Consider the following 21,567-nt stretch of genomic DNA (forward strand, 5'->3'; position numbering starts at 1 on the left):
TACGAGTGCAGAGAGCACCCGCTGTGAAACCACACACTCCGCCTAAAACATTTGTGCACCACGGTTAGATATGTATGGAGCTGTGATAGAGACAATACAGTGCACACCTCCCTGCAACCGCCATACACAGGCCCTTACAGGGTGCTTAGGCACTCGTCGAATACATTCGACATCTGTATCAAAGGCAAACCCTCGACAGTGTCAGTGTCTCCACTCAAGCCGGTGTGGGTCACCGCAGACAACACCACCTCCAGTGACCTGACGCCACCGACCACGATGGACGACGACCTCCACACCGCTGCCTCCTCAAGGGACGACACGCCGGCCATGCCCCCTTCCCCAACGCCGGGAACCCTCACTGGGCAGAGTCCGGGGTCCATGCTCTTCACCCCACCCTCTCCTGCTACGCCCGTCACACACTTCTCACCCAACATTCAACAACCCACTACTGTCTCCATCGACGTCTCACACTTTTCACCTTATGACATCTACACTCCTGGAAATGGAAAAAAGAACACATTGACACCGGTGTGTCAGACCCACCATACTTGCTCCGGACACTGCGAGAGGGCTGTACAAGCAATGATCACACGCACGGCACAGCGGACACACCAGGAACCGCGGTGTTGGCCGTCGAATGGCGCTAGCTGCGCAGCATTTGTGCACCGCCGCCGTCAGTGTCAGCCAGTTTGCCGTGGCATACGGAGCTCCATCGCAGTCTTTAACACTGGTAGCATGCCGCGACAGCGTGGACGTGAACCGTATGTGCAGTTGACGGACTTTGAGCGAGGGCGTATAGTGGGCATGCGGGAGGCCGGGTGGACGTACCGCCGAATTGCTCAACACGTGGGGCGTGAGGTCTCCACAGTACATCGATGTTGTCGCCAGTGGTCAGCGGAAGGTGCACGTGCCCGTCGACCTGGGACCGGACCGCAGCGATGCACGGATGCACGCCAAGACCGTAGGATCCTACGCAGTGCCGTAGGGGACCGCACCGCCACTTCCCAGCAAATTAGGGACACTGTTGCTCCTGGGGTATCGGCGAGGACCATTCGCAACCATCTCCATGCAGCTGGGCTACGGTCCCGCACACCGTTAGGCCGTCTTCCGCTCACGCCCCAACATCGTGCAGCCCGCCTCCAGTGGCGTCGCGACAGGCGTGAATGGAGGGACGAATGGAGACGTGTCGTCTTCAGCGATGAGAGTCGCTTCTGCCTTGGTGCCAATGATGGTCGTATGCGTGTTTCGCGCCGTGCAGGTGAGCGCCACAATCAGGACTGCATACGACCGAGGCACACAGGGCCAACACCCGGCATCATGGTGTGGGGAGCGATCTCCTACACTGGCCGTACACCACTGGTGATCATCGAGGGGACACTGAATAGTGCACGGTACATCCAAACCGTCATCGAACCCATCGTTCTACCATTCCTAGACCGGCAAGGGAACTTGCTGTTCCAACAGGACAATGCACATCCGCATGTATCCTGTGCCACCCAACGTGCTCCAGAAGGTGTAAGTCAACTACCCTGGCCAGCAAGATCTCCGGATCTGTCCCCCATTGAGCATGTTTGGCACTGGATGAAGCGTCGTCTCACGCGGTCTGCACATCCAGCACGAACGCTGGTCCAACTGAGGCGCCAGGTGGAAATGGCATGGCAAGCCGTTCCACAGGACTACATCCAGCATCTCTACGATCGTCTCCATGGGAGAATAGCAGCCTGCATTGCTGCGAGAGGTGGATATACACTGTACTAGTGCCGACATTGTGCATGCTCTGTTGCCTGTGTCTATGTGCCTGTGGTTCTGTCAGTGTGATCATGTGATGTATCTGACCCCAGGAATGTGTCAATAAAGTTTCCCCTTCCTGGGACAATGAATTCACGGTGTTCTTATTTCAATTTCCAGGAGTGTATATATACCACAAATGATTCTCCCTTAGTCATCCATGCTCCCCCCTGCTCCGCCGACGATGACACCTTCCAACTTTCCGTTCTCCACTCCTCACCGATCTCCAATTTGTTAGATCCTTCCCTCATTCAATCTTTCATTGATGCCACGGGGACACTATACGTGTTGTACCCCGGGCCTTCGTGTATTCCCCCCACCCCCTCTGTCACCTCACGAACCGGTCGCCGCATACTCCCACTGGTGTGGCACCATGATTACATTTTTCAATCCAAAAGGGCTCAAACCCCGGCCCCACCCCGCCCAATTCCTCCTCCGGATGAAGCCGGCGTGACACCAGCACCCTCCCCCCACAACAGCCAGAGCCTCATCCTCTGCACTGCAGGGGGGAGGGGGGGGGGGGCTCTGTGGCAACACTGACGTGCCATAACATCTCTGGTGTGCTAAAACTCTTTGGGCCAAGGCAGCCAGCCATTATGTTCTGTCTATGTGATACTTTCAATGTGTAATGACGTATATCTGAAGTGTGACATTAAATGTGCTCATTGTTTTAACAAGTGACTCAACGGGTTGTTATTTATAATGATAAAGACCCAAAATTCCACAAGTGCAAGGATTGCACCTGTCTTTAGAAAGAATAATTTGAGAGTATATTTTGGAACCACAAATAACTGAGGTTGTATTTTGGAACATATGTAGACACAAAGAATTTCATGCTTCTGGAGTTTATAAAATTGACTGCCCAGACTGTGAGTCCTGTTACATTGGCCAAACAGGAAGGAGGCTGAAAACTAGGTCTGGACAACACACTGCATTGGAAAGGAAGGATACCAGGGAAAGACTGAGTGCAGTTACTCATTGTCTTACAACAAAACATAGGTTGCCACCTTTAATGTCTGATGTGAAGTTGCTGCATAAGGGTGAGAAGTCCAGGTTGAAAAACCTTGTAGAAGGGCTGGAGAACTTTTTCCATTAGGAAAACATTAGCAGCAACCTGATTAATGATCAAGTCATTATGAATAATGCCCATTTTTGAGAATTATTTGAAAACTACTTGCTTGGAAGCTATGAAATAGACCCTCACTTCTTGCCAAACCTGCATGAAGTGGCGCAATGATCAATATTCTCTACATCCATTACATATTGGCAAATGGGACCAACAATGTATCTTGGCAGTATCTGGTGCCATCTATAAATTATTCAAAAAGTAATATGAGTCACATGCCTTGTCATGATCATTAAAATATAAAAGAAAAAATATTCAAATCAATTCCAATAGTCACAGAATACATCATGTAGCTCTTAGCTGTTTGTAAATTTTATGAAACTAATTTTACCTATGCTTTTAAAGATCAGAAAAATAATTGGCTCACAAGGAGTGAATCTGGCATTTTTATATCTTCTAATGTTACCAGTTAAAAGTGTCATTCAGTGCAGTAATGTTAATATTTTACTTGTATTTTATTTTATTCCTATATAACTTTTGAATTTCATTAGAGAACATAATTGCTTTACTATGAAAGTTATGTATTATGTAGTCTATATGGAGGGGCCACAAAGCCTACCTCCATTACACAGCAGTCTTTAATGAACAGTCACAAGAACCTGAACAACAGGTGTAGGTGTACTAGGGCATTTATAACAACTCCAAAATACTGGCATGTAATTTAATGTACAAGTCATGAGCTATGCTCTGGCTATGCACTTATAGTATTTTGGCATTGACAATGGTTAGTTACTAGCTGAAATCTGTATCTGCTCTAATAAAGCTAGAACAGAGACAATAACTGATTGCTGCTCTTTACAATTTTGAAAGTTAAATAGTTGGGTTGAATGTGCTTCAGAAGATGAACTTAACTTGTGTGATCTTCAACTCACACAAATTAAGTCATAAATGTGTGACCTTTTAATTACTGTCAAATCAGACATATAGTTTTCTTCCCACAGGTCAAATTTTAAAACAATGTTAGACATATCATGTTGCCAGTTTTACACAGAATATACACATTTCTCAGAAATTTTTCATTGTAGCCATGAAGCAGAGTTACTTTGCTCCATCTCTGAAAAAAATATTCAGTCCTGACTAGCACTTATTCTAATGAGCATTTTGGGACAGTTTGGTTCTGTCCAACAGTTGATAGTTTCTACTAGCTCATTTATTTGAGTTTTTCTGCCACTTGCCATCTTGGATATCTACACTACAATATTTTTGAGGTATTCTTGTCACATGCAGAAGGCATCACATCGGCACCAAGCTGCAGAGGCAGCATCTTCACATGGTGTCACATGTGGGCGACATCACGTCAGCCCCAAGGAGCAGAGACAGCGGCTTCACATCGAGTCACATGAGGCCAATGAAATTAATAGTTCACAAAATGATTATGGGTCAGAGGGTGCAAGAGGTGATGTCAGTAGTGACAGCATGCCAGGGAGAAGGAAACAAATAGATTAGGTGTCAGGAAGTGATCTGAATGCATGATTTGAAATACTGAGCAACAAATTAGAAAAGATAGATTTACAGATGGGGAACATAAGATCTGAGATAGTTGGAGATATAGATTCAAAAATGGAAGGTAAAATTGGGAGTAAAAAAACTGAAATAATGGGAATACAGATTCCAAATTGGGAAAAATGGAATTGAAGCTTGATGAGAAGTGGAGTGAGTGGAAGTTTGATCAGCTAGATAATAAATTCACTGGGTTTACAAACAAAGTTGAGAATACAGTTAAAATGGTCATGAATTATTCTGAGAGTTGATGAGGTGGAATGGGGATTGATAGTCAAAGTGGAATCTGTGGAAGATCATCTTGTGAAATGAATTGAGCCACAAGAAAAAAAATGTGTAAATTTTGAAATACAAATAAATGCAGAGTTTAAGCCAGTGAATGTAAGCATTGCTGATTGTTATGAAAGTATAGGTGAAAAGCTGGAAGGGAAAATTAGCAAAAGAGAGAAACAGATAAAACAATTGAAGGAATCAACAAGTAATGTAGCAGTTGGGCAATGGAATTTAATGATGGGGCATCTCATGGAACAAAGATTGTGTACAAAACCATTCAGAGGAGAGGGTAAATATCGTGCAGTGGACTTCTTGACTGCATATAAAGATAACTTTGTTGCTGGCATGAATGAAAAGGCTAAAATTAAATCTCTAAATAAACATTTAGAAGGGGGACTCAGAGAGGGGTAACTAGCATGCAGAGCAATTTGTTGATTTCAGTGCTTTTGAAATGATGTTCTTAAATAAATACTGAGGGAAAGCAAAACCAGTAAGATTACAAAATTAATTTTTGAATGGAACACAATATAAGAGAGATGAAGAGAGTTTGAGGGAATTTGGCTCTAGAGAATTAAATAAATTAATACATTTGGATAGGCCATTAGGGGTGCTTACACAAATCTCTACATTGAAGGGGAGACTTCCAGAATCACTCCAGTGGGAACTCATCCACAGTCTTACTGATTCTATAAAAGAGTTTCTGGATTTTATAGAAAAAAGAGATAGGGCTCTGTTTTACAGACCAAAATTTGTTGAGGAGAGAGATAAGAAATTGTGAGAGACGTAATTACAATAATAATTACAATGGGAATCATAGGAATGCAGGGAGAGATCATAGGAGTGGACATAATAATCACAATAGGAATTGGGGAGACAGACAGCAGGGAGATAATTGGATTTATAATGAACGAAGGGAGAATTTTGAACAAAGGAGAGAGGGAGTAAGGCAAGGGCCAAGACATGAGAATGCATAAGGTGCTAGGTTTCAGAGCAGACCATCAGAAAACTAATGGGAATCTCACTCAAGGTTCACTAATGGATATGCAAAGAACAAAACAGATAAGGCAAGAGAATTGTAGTAGGAAACAAAGAAGAGAAATTGCTATATGCAACATGGGTGCAATAATAGGTAATGAAAATATGTGGGAAGGGTTTAATAACTACAATAATTGGAACAGGAAGAACAATATTAATAATAAATTCAATATGAATATATTATGTTGGGGAACTGTCTGCCAGAAATGAAATGGTTGAACTAAACATAATAAAGGAAACAGAATGGGTTTAGCTTCAATGAAGATTAGAAAGAAGAAACAAGAATTTTGAAACACAGGCAGTCGATCTGCCAGAAGTTGAAAGAGGCATTGATGTGGAAGTGAGGGGCAAAGCAAATAATAATGACATTATTCGGATTCAGGTTATGCATATGGACATGGAGATCACTAATGAGGGAAGTTCTTCAGTTATTAATGTGTGCTCAAAGTGGAGCATGTGCTGTTAGTGACAATATTGATATTGTGTCTGTACTAGTGGGTGCACATGGTGCAGCAGTAGGTAATGATGTATGTTAAAAAGCTGTGACTGTACCAGTGAGTGCACCTGACAATTTTGCATGTGGTAATGATGAATTAGTGAGTGAAGGTTTATTGCTGTAATGAAAATGTTGTTGAGTTTTGTCCTGAGGAAGAAGTTGAGACACATGTTTTTATGGTTCTGAATAAGAATATTAGTAGTGATTGGATGTGAAAAGAGGAAGCTGAGCATGATGATAATGACTGACTGGGCACCTTATGGTGAAATCCATAAAATGTTCATTCCTTAGGAAGGGATAATTTAAAATTTAAAGTGGCAACGGAAACTGAATAACTGAGGGGTGAACAGGATATAAGGGAAGTGGTTAAGGATTTGTTTAAGAAAGATGCAGATACAGAATATAGAGGTATGTATAAGAGTGTTCATATGAGGGTTGGAACTTAAATAGTGGCAACTATTTATTCACAACCGATACAAAAGAGTTACATGTTTGCACCTGTTACTGTCCTTCAAAGTAATCACCAGTGTTGTGTAGAACCCATTGCCATTGATGTGGAAGGTGTAGTATACTGATAGCAGAGCCCTTTCTGTTGATGGCGCGCGAATGGAGAGGTCTACTGCCTGTCAAATCTCTGGAACAGTGCTGAAGCAAATGCCATGAAGTGGTTTGTTCATCTTCGGAATCAAATTAAAGTCACAAGGACTTAAATCTGGGGAGTATGGTGGATAGTACAGTACTTCCCAGTCCCATCGACTGAACGCAACAGCCACAGCTTGTGCTGTATACATTCATGGCACTGTCATGCAAAATGATGGGTGGGCTGCACAGGAAGTGTTGCTGCTTCTTTCACAAAGCTGGTCACGGGTGATGATGACTTTGATTTGATTCCAAAGATGAAGGAACCACTTTGTGGCATTCGCTTCAGAACTGTTCCAGAGATTCGACAGGAAGTATACCTCTCCTTTCGCGCCATCAACAGAACAGGCTTTGCTAATGGTATACTACACCTTCCATATTGCTGGCAATGGGTTCTACACAATGCTGGTGACTACTTTGAAGGACAGTAACAGGTGCAAACATCTTTTGTATTGGTTGTGAATAAATAGTTGCCATTATTTAAGTTCCAACCCTCGTATAATGGATGACAGAGAGCAGGGAAGACATTGAAGTGCATCTCTTGGAAGATACTGAATTAAAGAGGACAATTATTGAAAAAGTTCAACCAATTATTAATGTCAAAGTGGACTATGTAGAAAATATTGCATTATTAGAATCTGAGTCAATTGTGTCAGCTGTATCTGAATCACTCTGGCAACAGAAAGAAGCAGAGATTTGGTGGAGTTGACTGTAACTGAAGTTTGAAAAAAAAAAAAAACTGCAATTGGAGGACGTAGAAAAACAGGAGAGATGGGGATTCTATTAGATTTTAAGTCTGAGGATCACTATTTTGACACAGATTGCTTTCTTGTGCCTGAACATTATCCTTGGGATGAAATTTGTTAGCAAGTGTGGTTGCAATATTATTATAACAGAGTTCTGGAATTTAATGATGTAGGTAGCAGAAAAAGAGTTAAATTTAGATGACTTGACAGGAGGTAAAGTGATGGCTCACTTAAAAACAAAGAATGTGTATAGTGGGAAGGCATGTTCTCTAGAACAAATAAATAATAAGAAAGAGATCGAACATTTGTCAAAGGATCAAAGGTCACAGCTCAAGGAACTGTTGAGTATAAATATGTGTTCTCAGATAAGCATGGGGAAGTAGTTGATTTTAAATCTCATTTAAAGTTAATGCCCCATGAAGTATTAAGGTTAAGCCTTTCATTATTTCTGTGGTGGACAAAGAAGTGGTAAGGACCAGAATAAAGAAAATGGTAGAGTGAAACATTATTGAGTTGGACAGGAATGAGTATAGTAACCCAACTATATTAGTCAAAAAGAAAGATGGTTCTGTGAGGATTGTGTTAGGTGTGAGATTGAACAAAATAACTTTAAAATAGAATGACCAACCAGAAATCATGAATAAACTTCTGCAAAATTTTAACAATATGCGGCTCATGTCTAGTGTAGATTTAACTTCTGGTTCCTGACAAATGAGGTTAGCATAAGACACACATTGGGAAGTATATTGCTTTCTTCTCTGAAGGGAGAAGTTTTCTGTTTAGTGTCTCCATTTGGATTTTGTACATTAGTGGCTGTGTTATCAGGGCACGGAATCATGTCCTTGGATATGATTTGCTGAGAAAACTTATTGTGTATGTTGATGATATACTGATAACCAGCAGCTCATGGCAAGATCATCACCAAATATTGTAGGAGGTGTTCAAAACTATACATAAAAAAGGGATGACTCTTGAGTTGAATAAATGTGAATTTCACAGGCAGAATGGTCATTTGGAGGTCATCTGTAACTTCTGAAATCACCTAACAAAGAGAAGGTAAAGGCTATTGCTGAGAGCAAGAGACCAACAAATGGGAAGTAACTGAAGTCATTTATTGAACTATATAACGTATATGCTGCAAGTTAGTGCTAAGTATAACGCCCTCACAGCTAACAGTAGAAGCTGACACAATTTTAATCAATTGTACAACATGATACACCTTTTGTTTGCCCTTTTGACATTTTGTAACATTCATAATGCATATTTTCTCAATGTGAATTCATCAGTTTATTTTGATGTTTGGGGATGCACAATTTTTATGTAATGTTTATTTATCTTCCTTTATTATGAAAGACTATTCAGAAGAAAATGATTATTCAAATGCAATTAAATGCAGTTAGTTGTGTTGTTGTCGTTATTGTCTTCAGTTCAGAGACTGGTTTGATGCAGCTCTCCATGCTACTCTATCATCTTTGGATAACTACTGTAACCCACAAGCTTCAGAATCTGCTTAGTGTATTCATCTCTTGGTCTCCCTCTACAATTTTTACCCTCCATATTTCCCTCCAATAATAAAATGGTGATCCTGTGATGCCTCAGAACATTTTCTACCAACTGATCCCTTCTTCTAATCAAGTTGTGCCACAAATTCCTCTTCTCCCCAATTCTATTCAGTATCTCCTCATTAGTTACATGACTTACCCATCTAATCTTCAGCATTCTTCTGTAACACCACATTTCTAAAGCTTCTGTTCTCTTCTTGTCTAAACTTGTTACCATCCACTCCATACAAATATTTTCAGAAAAGACATCCTGACAATAAGCCCATACTCGATGTTAACAAATTTCTCTTCTTCAGAAACGCCTTCCTTGCCGTGGCCATTCTACATTTTATATCCTCCCTACTTCGACAGTCATCACCTATTTCGCTTCCCAAATAGAAAAACTCATTTATTACTTTAAGTGTCTCATTTCCTAATCTAATTCCTTCAGCATCACCTGATTTAATTCAACTACATTCCATTATCCTCGTTTTGCTTTTGTTGATGTTCATCTTATATCCTCCTTTCAAGACACTGTCCATTTCATTCAGCTGCTCTTACAGACCCTTTGCTGGCTCTGACAGAATTACAATGTCATCGGCAAACCTCAAAGTTTTTATTATTTCTTCTCCATGGATTTTAATCCTATTCCAAATTTTCTTCTGTTTCCTTTATTGCTTGCTCAATACACAGATTAAACAACCATGTATAATTCTTTTCTCAATGACTACTTCCCTTTCATGCCCCTCAACTCTTATAACAGCCATCTGGTTTCTGTACAAATTCTAAATAGCCTTTCGCTCCCTGTAATTTACCCCTGCCACCTTCAAAATTTGAAAGAGAGTATTCCAGTCAACGTTGCCAAAGCTTTCTCTAAGTCTACAAATGCTAGAAACATGGTTTTCCCTTTCCTTATTATATCTTCTAAGATACATTGTAGGGTTAGTATTATCTCACATGTTCCAACATTTCTGAGGAATCCAATCTGATCTTCCCCAAGGTCAGCTTCTACCAGTTATTGCATTTGTCTGTAAAGAATTCATGTTAGTACTTTGCAACCGTGACTTATTAAATTGATAGCTCGGTAATTTTTACACCTGTCAGCACCTACTTTCTTTGTGATTAGAATTCTTATATTCTTCTTGAAGTCTGAGTGTATTTTGCCTGTCTCATACATCTTGCCCACCAGATGAAGAGTTTTGTCAGTGCTGGTTCCCCTGAGGCTATCAATAGTTCTAATGGAATATTGTCTACTCCGGGGGCCTTGTTTCGACTCAGGTCTTTCAGTGCTCTGTCAAATTCTTCACACATTATCATATCTCCCATTTCATCTTCAGCTACGTCCTCTTCCATTTCCATAATATTGCCCTCAAGTACATCACCCTTGTATAGACCCTCTACATACTCCTTCCACCTTTCTGATTTCCCTTCTTTACTTAGGACAGATTTTCCATCTGAGGTCTTGATATTCATACAGCCTTTTAATTTTCCTGTAGGCAGTATCTATCTTACCCCTAGTAATACATGCTCCTACATCCTTGCATTTGTCCTACAGCCATCCCTACTTAGCGATTTTGCACTTCCTGTCAATCTCATTTTAGAGATGTTTGTATTTCTTTTTGCCTGATTCATTTACTGCATTTTTATATTTTTCCTTTCACAATTAAATTCAATATCTCATTGTTGCCCACAGATTTATACTATCCCTCATCTTTCAACCTACTCTATCCTCTGCTGCCTTCACTATTTAATCTCTCAAAGCTATCCATTCTTCTTCTACTGTATATCTTTCCCCTGTTCTTGTCAACTGCTCCCTAATGCTCTCTCTGAAACTCTCTACATCCTCTGGTTCTTTCAGTTTATCGAGAGCCCATCTCCTTAAATTCCTACCTTTTTGCAGTTTCTTCAGTTTTAATTTACAGCTCATAACCAATAAATTGTGGTCAGAGTCCACGTCTGTCCTGGAATGTCTTACAATTCAAAAGCTGGTTCCTAAATCTCTGTCTGATCATTATATAATCTATCTAAAACCTTCCAGTGTCTCTGGGCCACCTTTAACTATTGGCTTTCTATAATGAGCAGTAATAATGAAATCAGTTCTAGGGACCATGCCCTGCAATTGATCTCGATAAGTTATAGGTCTGGAAGCTAACAACAGTATTGTATCTGAAATTTGTTTCACCAGTTAATTAATAATATGTCAATTACAGGTATGACAGGGTTCCCTTAGACCTTCAACACATCCTTTCATCCTGCCATCCTCTTAAAATTGACAAACCCAACCTCTTACAACCCCCTTGCTCCATTTCTGATACTGATAGAATCTGATTATTTACCCAATTACTATTTATTTTTAATTTCATTTTTTCTTCTTTCCAATAATTTTCCTTTTTTCTTTTCAACTTTCCTCCAATTTTCTTATTCATTCCACCTTTTTATTTTTATTTTTAATACACCCTTACTGCACACACAATCGTCATATTTGATTTCATTTAATTATGGCAGTTTCCACTGTTAATTGATAACAGATATCTGGTATAAAGTATGTGTCTCTTCAAACACTAGATGTTTTGGCACATGAATGTGAAAATGGTTACCTTCTTATGAGACTTCCACTTTGTATAGAGTTAAGTCCAGATCCAGGATTTGATTCAGGCAGGGGAGATGGGCCACATTTTACAACTGGCTTCTCCTTGGTCCCCACCACCAAACATAAATGACCATTACCCCCTCACCCCTTTAACACTTCAATGATAAATAACATTTTTGCAGTAATTTTAGTGGTAATAATATTAATTTGCTGTCTAATTCCAATAAAATATATAACAAGCTTTAACTTAGTAATTGTAATAATTTTTATATCTGTGCTTAGTTCCTTACTTTAGTGTAACTCCAAGAAATTGAAGTTCAAAGAAATACAGCATTTGAAAAACATTTGTACAAAAATTTGAGAAGTACGTGTGCCAAGCAATTGATTTAAGATCTATAATAGTAACAATCTCACAGACCTTTGTTAACACGATATTTAAAAAAAAAAATCATAATGTTCACTCACCTTCATCAATATTTCACTTAGCACTGTAACCTTGAATACAGGTCTGCAGGCAATGCCTATGCAAGCACATAAATGAATAGAATGATGTTTCTTTCAGATATTTTCATCTACATCTATGATTAGCTTAAGTTTTGATGTTTGTTATTCTACAATACTTCTGATTGTGATGACTGCGAACATTGAACATGCAGTTCGACTTTGCAAAGAACTGCTTTGATTCATGATTCTATAGTCTTTGATTCAGTCTGGTAGCACATCCATTGCATTCGCTTATTTGTACTGGTGTATGTCATTTATAGTAATTCATTACATCATTCATGACTTACAGCTGCAGGATTGCACCCTATCTCAATTGTGCTGCTGTCTTCACTCCCAAGTCACATCAGAGGAGCTACCGACCATCATGCTGCGGAACCTTTGGCTGGTTAAATTGCTGTCTGATTTCAACTACATCTCCTGCCCCACAAGTCTGCTGTTTTAAAAGAGAAACTCCCTCTTGCTGACCAAGCCTACAGTATTATCCAGCATTACCAGATCCTTCCCCTCTGGCAGTTCCCCCATGGTTCAAAGGTATGCAATGCTCCTCCTGTCTCAGTCCAGATGCCTCCTCATTTGGCAGGCAGAGTTTTGTGTGTGTAGTGTGCACTTCAGCGGCCACTTCCAGTGCCATCTGCTGGTCAACTTCCAGCTCTACCTTCACTTCCAGCACCCATCTCCCACCATTCTTCTGTGGCCAAGTGAGCACATAGCATGCCAAAGCAGCTCAGGTGACTTACAGCAGACGCCTCATCCCTTGTACCCATTACGTTACTACCATGTAACCTTTGGCAACTCAGCATGGTCTTGTCATCCATCATGTGCATACCGAAACTCTAGCTGCATGTCCTTCTATGCACCACAACCCACGGTGATGCTGCAGAGTGCAATCCCTCTACTCAGTCATCTGGTATGCTGACTCCTCCTGCAGCAAGCTTTACATTTTCAATTCCACCAGAGATCTCTACCTCCTCACCAAGAATGGGGCTGATGCCAGCGTCATTCCATCAATGTGCACTGATTCATGTCTTCTTCCTGCCTCACTGTTCCTCTGCAGTCAACAACTCTAATATACCTGTCCATGTCTCAGTGGGCCTTCACCTTCGTTTCTCACCCAACCCAGTATCCTCCTGTACTCAGGATCGACTTCCTCAAGCATTTCAGCCTCTCACTGGACCTCCAATCAACCACTTCACCATGCATCTAGCTCAAGCTTTCTGAACATTTCTGCCTCCTTATCCCCTTCCACCCTCTTTCAGTGTATTATGTTTGTCTGCACTACCTCTGAGTGCCCACACATGACAGCATCTTGTCAACTTGCTAACCCTGCTTACAACTCATTGTAAAGAGATTGTCAACCTCTATGCCAACAACAACAATAACCTGTAGCAGCTGCCTGTTGATGTGTCAGCCAACTTGTCACCTGCTCTCCACACATTCACTGACATCACTGTGTTACAGCTATGTGACATCACTGAGGTTTCGTCTGCTCCTGTTTGACCTTGCCTCCACCTTCACTGCAATCTCCAAGGATCTATGACAATGAAACTTACAGTGTTTCCTTCATCAGCCAGAGTTGTTATGCATGCACCGACCTCCATTATAGACGCTGTTGCTGACGGCAACTCCCACAGGCTCGTTACTACCAAGGGCCCCCATCTTGTATATAAGGCTCGCTGCCTTAATGCCACCAAACTCCACCATGCTAAAGCTGCAACAAAGGATCTCTGAGATTCCAGGACTATGCATCTTTCAGACAGTAACTGGTTGTCACCTGTGCATCTTCTGCCTGAAAAAGATGGTTCTTTCAACTTGCGCAGGGACTATTGCAAACTCAATGCTCAAAAGATCCTTTACAATTACCCAGTTCCACACAGCCAGGATTTCACTCACAACTGCATGGTGTGCAGATTTTCATCATTATTGACTGCCAAAAGGGTTATTATCAAATTCCTATGCGCTGTGATGATATGCTTAAAGTAGTCATCATAATGTTATTCAGCTTATTTTAATGCTGCTACATGTCTCATGGTCTTAAAAATGCTGTGCAGATGTGGCAATATTTCATTGACTCAGTCTTGTTCCCCTTTCCTTTCTGCTATGCTTACCTTGATGACGTTTTCATCCACTCCCCCTCTGCTGAAGAGCATGAGCTTGAGTTCTCAAAGCACTTACCGACAACATAAATGACATAAATCATGACAAGTCTCAGTTATGTGCTGCCAGTGTCACTTTACTGGGCCATAACACATCTGGCAACATTGTTTGCCCTACATCTGACAGTGTCACATTCATCCACGATTTTCCATTACCCAAGACATTCCACGACCTCCATCATTTTCTATGAATGATCAGTTTTTATCAGGGAGCACATTCCTCATGCTGTATCCCTACAAGCCACTCTGACCTTGACGGGAAAGAACACTTTCAGCATCCACAAAGTTCTATAATCTGATGATATGCAGTGTACTTTCCAGGCACTTAAAGTTGCACTAGACAACACTGTCACGCTAGCTCACCCCATCACTGACATGCACATTTCTACCACGACTGACATGAGCAAGTCTTCAATCAATGCTGTCCTACAACAGCACATAGGCAACTCGATCCAACTGCTTCATTTCTTTTCCAACAAACTTTCCGCGTCATAATATAAGTGGCCCACCTATGATAGGGAATTGTTGGTGATACATGAAGTGTCCACTACTTTTGTGAGGACATAAAAGACCAGTCTGTAACTACCTACACAGATCACATACCAGTCACGAATGTCATTCATAATCCTGCACATGACTGCCTGCCTTAGTGTTTTCACCACATACATCTCATTTGCCAGTACACTACTGATGTCCACTGCATGAAAGGAGCTGAGAAGTCATCATCTACTACATGCCTCACATATTTACCATCGCATCACTGTATTGGACTTGGATAAACTGGCATGGCTCCAATAGGATGATCCAGATACAGGCCATTTAATAAGAGATGACACTACCCTATATGTTATCAATTGTGATGCCTGCCTGCCTCTTCATGCCTGGTGCTTTGTGACACCTTCACAGGTAATCTCTGCCCCTTCATCCCTGCCCCCACTACGCTACCAAGTCTGCTCAGCAACCCACGACCTCGGCCATTTGGGTATTAAGGCTACTTCTCACCTTGTTACCAAATGTTTTGTTTGGAATGGCATTAAAGTCAGACTGTCATGATTGGACATGTGCCTGCCTCTCATGCCAATGCAGAAAAGTCAAACACCTACCCACCCTCCCCAGGGTCAATTTCATATCCCTAAAGGACAGTTTTGACTATTCATCTCAACCTCATTGATCTTCTCCCACATACATTCTGTCCATTATTGATTGTGTCACCAGCTGAGTCAAATCTGTTACTCTCCTGGACATAACTGCAGATATGGTTGCTCTTCCATTTGTCATCTCTGGGATTGCTCACTTTGGATATCCCTCTTCTATCACTACTGATCAGGGGAGACAGTTTGAATCCATCCCTTTCAGCAGGCTATGAGACTTGAGGGATGCCAATAAATTCCACACTATTTCTTACCATCCCACAGAATAATTGATTGGTTGGGTGCTGTCATTGAACCCTTAAGTCAGTGCTAATGTGTCATGCTACTTTCTGGTCTGAGGTCCTCCCTGGGTTCTGCTCAGAATTCACATGGCATTTAAGGAAGACTGATAGGCCTCCCTGGCTGACATACTTTATGGCAAAGTCCTGAGCTTTCTTGCTGACTTCATCAACAAATCTGAGTCTCTGCCCTCCGCTGAGCTCTCAACTTCAGTTGCGCGCGTCAACACTCACATTGCTCACATCCACAACCCACTCTCATGTAGCCACACTGCACAACATGCCTATATTTATAAAAGCTTAGAGCACTGTGACTATGAAATGCTCTGTGATGCCACTGTGTGGTCTGCTCTCCAACAGTCTTACTTGGGCACCCACAAAGTGCTCTGTTACTCTGCCCACACCTTCAACATACTCTTACATGGTAAGCCACAAACCATCTCCATCAGCATACTCAAGTTGGCTCCCCCCCCCCCTCCCCCCCACTGATACCTTAGTATCTCCTCTGGCTGATGAGTTAGCTCCACCCCTCTCCTTGCTGTCAATTTCTCCCAGTGCTGATTTGTGTGTTCTGAGTGATTTGGGTACTGCACAACATTCCTCCCTCTGACACCACCTCCATGAACGCTCGTTTTGAGCTTTCAGCGTTGCCCACTCCCTCCTGTGTTGTACACTTCTACATCAACATTTCTTCTCTGTTAGTCGATGACCTCTCCTTGCTGTTATGTGATGACATGCTCTTCATGCTTCACTCACCTCCTCACATGCTCGACAACTCAAAGCATCGCGTCACACTACTGCGTACCTTCAATATTCTTCCTGATGTGCAAGAAGATGGCATCACTTCCTCAATTGGTGCCCTTGGCCACTTTATCATCCTCATGCCTCTTGCCACCCACACAGTTGCCACAACGTGGGAGCAACCGATTTCCATCTCCCACACCAGCCATCCTCTCCCCCTCTGGCATGCCATGAAAACTATGTCATGTTGACTCAATGCTGCCCATGCCTTCCCACACTTTAAGAAATGGTCCAGTCCCCCTTACAGGCCTGACACAGTGCCAGATGCTGACCACTTGCCACATATAAATAAATAACATATATAAATTACAAAACATTAAAATATTACATTATTATGGTTTGCTTATTAACAGAAAAGACAGAAAAGGTATACATTAGTAAAGTACATTAGACATAAACATGATTCAGTTTAACTAAGGCAAGTATATCTTTAAATTGGTATAATCGTTGATGCTATTTTATGTGGCATAAGTTCTTATTGCACTGAAACACTGGAACAAACATCCACCGCCGAGATATTGTATTTTTGTAAGAGTGCGATGATTTCTTAATTTTTGTTTCAGTGCAGATGCACTAATATCATCTGAACTCCCACACAAATCAGTAATTTTAAAGTAGGGGCTTAATTGAACACTGCATTGCAGCATGTGATAAGATGAGAATTTTGGTTGGACAGGAAGTGAGTCCGGATGACCGATTTGGTTAAGACAACCATTCTAGAGAAATGGAGCATCCAGGTTCAAGCCCTGGTCCAGTACAAATGTTCAATCATTGCACTGCCAGAATGCCCCATGCAGCTGGAAGTTGCGAGTTCCCACCCATCCTTTCTCTTTCGTTTCCCATCCTCTATTTCATATTAAAACAGTGTAATAGGTATGTTGTCAAGAGATGTTAGAGTCAAGAACTAGGAGAGGGAGGGGCAGTATGGTATGGGAAGAGAGCACAGCCTGTGCAGGTGAAGATATTAGCATGTTAGTGCAAAGTCATATGGCAAAATGGCTCGGAGACCTCAAAGGGCAGATTGAACCATGTATTTGGTAAGGTTTTTCCTATCCTTTATGCCTACGGGCATTTTCCTTCTTGAAGTTTGAGAACTGTGTGAGCAAGTGTATCTGTAAGGATAGATGACTGTATGGTGTGTGTGTGTGTGTGTGTGTGTGTGTGAGTGTGTGTGTGTGTAGTGTTGTGTCCATGTTGGAGATTATGAGAGAAGGGAGAGAGTGAATCACTGTGTCGGCATACAGCCTACTCCTCTGGAAGAATGCCAAGTGACCTATCTAGATTAATGTCACCCTCCGATGGATGGGTCACCATCAGCAGTGTCACATGCCCCTACTTCACGAGACATGTGGAGAGGTTTGGAATTAAATCCGGGACATATGCAGAAAGACCGGTGATCAGGTACTTTACATCAACACCCATCCTGTCCCTCCACTGTAGAAGCAAAAGAAAATTGGCAACAGCACATGGCATTGTCAGTCACCCTCCCAAGTACTGGCCATGCTCAACTGTGCTTGATTTAGGTAACTGACAGTGACCAATATATCTATCTTGGCACAACCATCGACTATTAGCATGTATAAGTATGCTCTGAAGAGGCTGCACTTCGTGTTTATGTATCGATCTACAGCTCAGTGTCTCCACTAGATTCTTTGTGACTACAGTTAATATAGGAATCTCATCACTTCTTGACACTAAAGTCTTTACATAACTTATTGTAGTCAAGGTCTTTAATTCCACAAATTTTACCATTATGCTCTTAATCCTGTGACTATGTTTACTTTGAAATTCAGTGCTTATGTTTTGCTGTTGGCTATTTGCATATTGATCAGTTGTCAAGAACATACCCAGGATCTCACTATGAGGGCAGAAGGTGGGGGAAAAGCCTCCGTTGCTTGTCAGCTGTGTACTTTTTTCAGCTTTGTGGTTATGATTTAAGACCTATTTTCTTAGTTTGCAATGTTCTGTAGTGAACTTTCTGTATTACTGTATCTCTTTTCATCTACTGCTTATAAAATGTGTACAAAATATTTTTATTCTTTCAACTGTTCACTGTATTTCCAGGAACCATTCTAGAAACTACTTCAAAATGGTTGTCTTTCACCAGATTTACATTAATTTATTGTTTCTTCTTATGTTGAATGATGTAACTGCATTTCATTTTTGTTGGTCTTTTAGATTTCAGGATCATTTCACCTTCTCTTCATAGCTTCTGTTAAATTCTCTTCTCATCCACTGCTTATAAAATGCATAAAAAATATTTTTATTCTTTCAACTTCATAATTCAGATGCATTTATTTTTAAGTGCACAATTATAGTTTTCCTCCTCTGTCTGAGGACAAAATTCTCTTCCTCACCAAATCTCAAAATTAATGGAATGAAACAAGTTGACATACATACCCTTAAAGAAATAGAACTGAGGAGGGAGGTAAATGCTACAGATGGTTCTGATTGCCACATCATTGTAATGTCTTCATTTCTGACATGTTACAGTCATGAGACTCTATATTCTTGGCAGAGATGGTTTATTTCCAGGGCTTCTAAAATATTCTTGGTTTTATTTATAATGTGCAACATTTGACTCATATGTTGTAATTGGTTCACTAAAAACCCTGACATCTCTCTACGTTTTTGCTCTTCCATCCTTTGAATGACCATAACAGAGACTTCTAATTCCCATCTTCCAATGTTTCACTCATGTGTTGTAATTGGTTCAATCAACATACTTACTCATCTATACTTAGAAACTAATGTGCTTTTACTTTTAGTAACTGGAAACTGCTTGTGTGCTAAAATGTCTCGCCAGCAATTTGAAAGCAAGTACTTTTAAATTCTGATTACAATGTCTGATCTAGAAAAACTTTGTTTACCCTACTTTTAAACATGAACATAATTCTGCAAATTGATTTTCATGTATGTGATACTAACTAAACTAAACTGCATCTGACTATCAGTAAATGAATGTAAAGAATGATTATCCATAATACTCAACATGTCTTTCTTTTGGAACAATTATGTACAGCTGCTAACTGTTGCTTAATGAAAACCATGCCCTGTTAGAAAAATGCATTTGCTGAATTACATTAAATTTTAATAAACAAAAACTACTTTTATTGTTTTCTCAAAGGCTCACTTAGGCCCTATAACAGATAACTTGGCAACAGATAACTCCACTCTGCTCTGTCTATATTGCAAAAATGATGAGCTGAAATAAATCACTGCATGGCAGTTTGCATTTTTAATTCTTTTAGCAGGATGCATTAGCAAAGTAAACTTTTTTGTCCTTTTTTGAAAAATGATAATCACTCTTCACCAAATGGTCAAAGGCATGATAGCACTACTATTTACCAAATATATATTTTTTTTAATTTAGCCGTGATGGTATGCTTTCTGTGTGGCACCTCTGCCATCCAATCTTCTCACTTCACCATGATATAACACTCTCTCTCACTGACTGCTTGACAACTGCTTTTGACTCCTTCACTCGCCTGAGTTCTACTCAATAATACTACAAGTTCTGGTGGCCAAAGAATATGTCATTCATGTGTTCAGGCATGCAAAGATTGTCCTAGCAGCAAACATTCACACTTTTACAACTATTTCTCCTAATATAGGTACATTTACTTTGTCTTCTTCCATAACTTGAATGACTGTAACAGAGAACTGAGACTTCTCTTACTGCTCTATGCACCAATGCAATGCTTTGCCATAAGTCACTTTTCCATTTTATATTTTCCTAAAAGAGGGGGAGGGGGGAGGGGAGGAGAGAGAGAGAGAGAGAGAGAGAGAGAGAGAGAGAGAGAGAGAGAGAGACAGAGAAAGAATGTTATATTGTTCAAATTGCCGTCGTTAAAAACCATCCTTAACATGCATACTACAAATGAAATATCTACATTGTAATTTATCTGAATAGTAAAAGTATGAAGTTAATTATTCAATACATACTTAAATACTTGAGGTACTGAGTGGTCTACATACACATAAACAAGACTGAAAATGAAACTTCCTGGCAGATTAAAACTGTGTGCCCGACCGAGACTCGAACTCGGTACCTTTGCCTTTCGCGGGCAAGTGCTCTATCATCTGAGCTACCGAAGCACGACTCACACCCGGTACTCGGTCGGGCACACAGTTTTAATCTGCCAGGAAGTTTCATATCAGCGCACACTCCACTGCAGAGTGCAAATCTCATTCTGGAAACATCCCCCAGGCTGTGGCTAAGCCATGTCTCCACTATATCCTTTCTTTCAGGAGTGCTAGTTCTGCAAGGTTCGCAGGAGAGCTTCTGTAAAGTTTGGAAGATAGGAGACGAGATACTGGCAGAAGTAAAGCTGTGAGTACCGGGCGTGAGTCGTGTTTTGGTAGCTCAGATGGTAGAGCACTTGCCCGCGAAAGGCAAAGGTGCCGAGTTCGAGTCTCGGTCGGGCACACAGTTTTAATCTGCCAGGAAGTTTCATATCAGCGCACACTCCGATGCAGAGTGAAAATCTCATTCTGAAGACTGAAAATGTTGCAAAGCTTTTGGAGAATGTACTTTGCAGAACTAATACAAAAAAATTGTTACATTGTCCCAACACATGATCAGCAGGAAACAATACCGTCTTCGAGGTAACCTTCCCCTAATTTTATTCCCATTTGTGAACAATGTCTCATCTAGTTTCTTAATATTTTCTAAACTTAGATCTTGAAGAGCAGGGAAGAGAGGCAATATTCCTGTTACAATTTACCAACTGGCGCGGGAGGGGGGATGAATCAGAAGTATTAATCTATGTTTCAGCATATCTTTGCTTACTACTTGTATCTTGTAGGTTGTTCTGACATATGTCTTACTTAGAGCTGGACTGCAATATCTAACAGCATATGAAGGGGCACTATAGGATACACCTTTCTGAAATCAATAAAGACCAAGTGGATATTAAGGTTTCCACCCAAAGGTTTCTATTTCA

General features: G+C 41.0%; 1 protein-coding gene across 1 annotated transcript in view; it reads right to left on the reverse strand.

Annotated features, from left to right (window-relative positions):
• Positions 1-474: 474 nt before the first annotated feature.
• LOC124589485 overlaps positions 475-21,567 on the reverse strand; it is a 296,313-nt gene continuing 275,220 nt past the window's right edge. Inside the window, exon 7 of the mRNA XM_047131557.1 lies at positions 475-496. Within this exon, the coding sequence (XP_046987513.1) occupies positions 475-496 (22 nt within the window). The remainder of the gene's footprint in view (positions 497-21,567) is intronic.

This window comes from Schistocerca americana, chromosome 2 (assembly GCF_021461395.2).
Source record: "Schistocerca americana isolate TAMUIC-IGC-003095 chromosome 2, iqSchAmer2.1, whole genome shotgun sequence".
Taxonomy (NCBI): domain Eukaryota; kingdom Metazoa; phylum Arthropoda; class Insecta; order Orthoptera; family Acrididae; genus Schistocerca; species Schistocerca americana.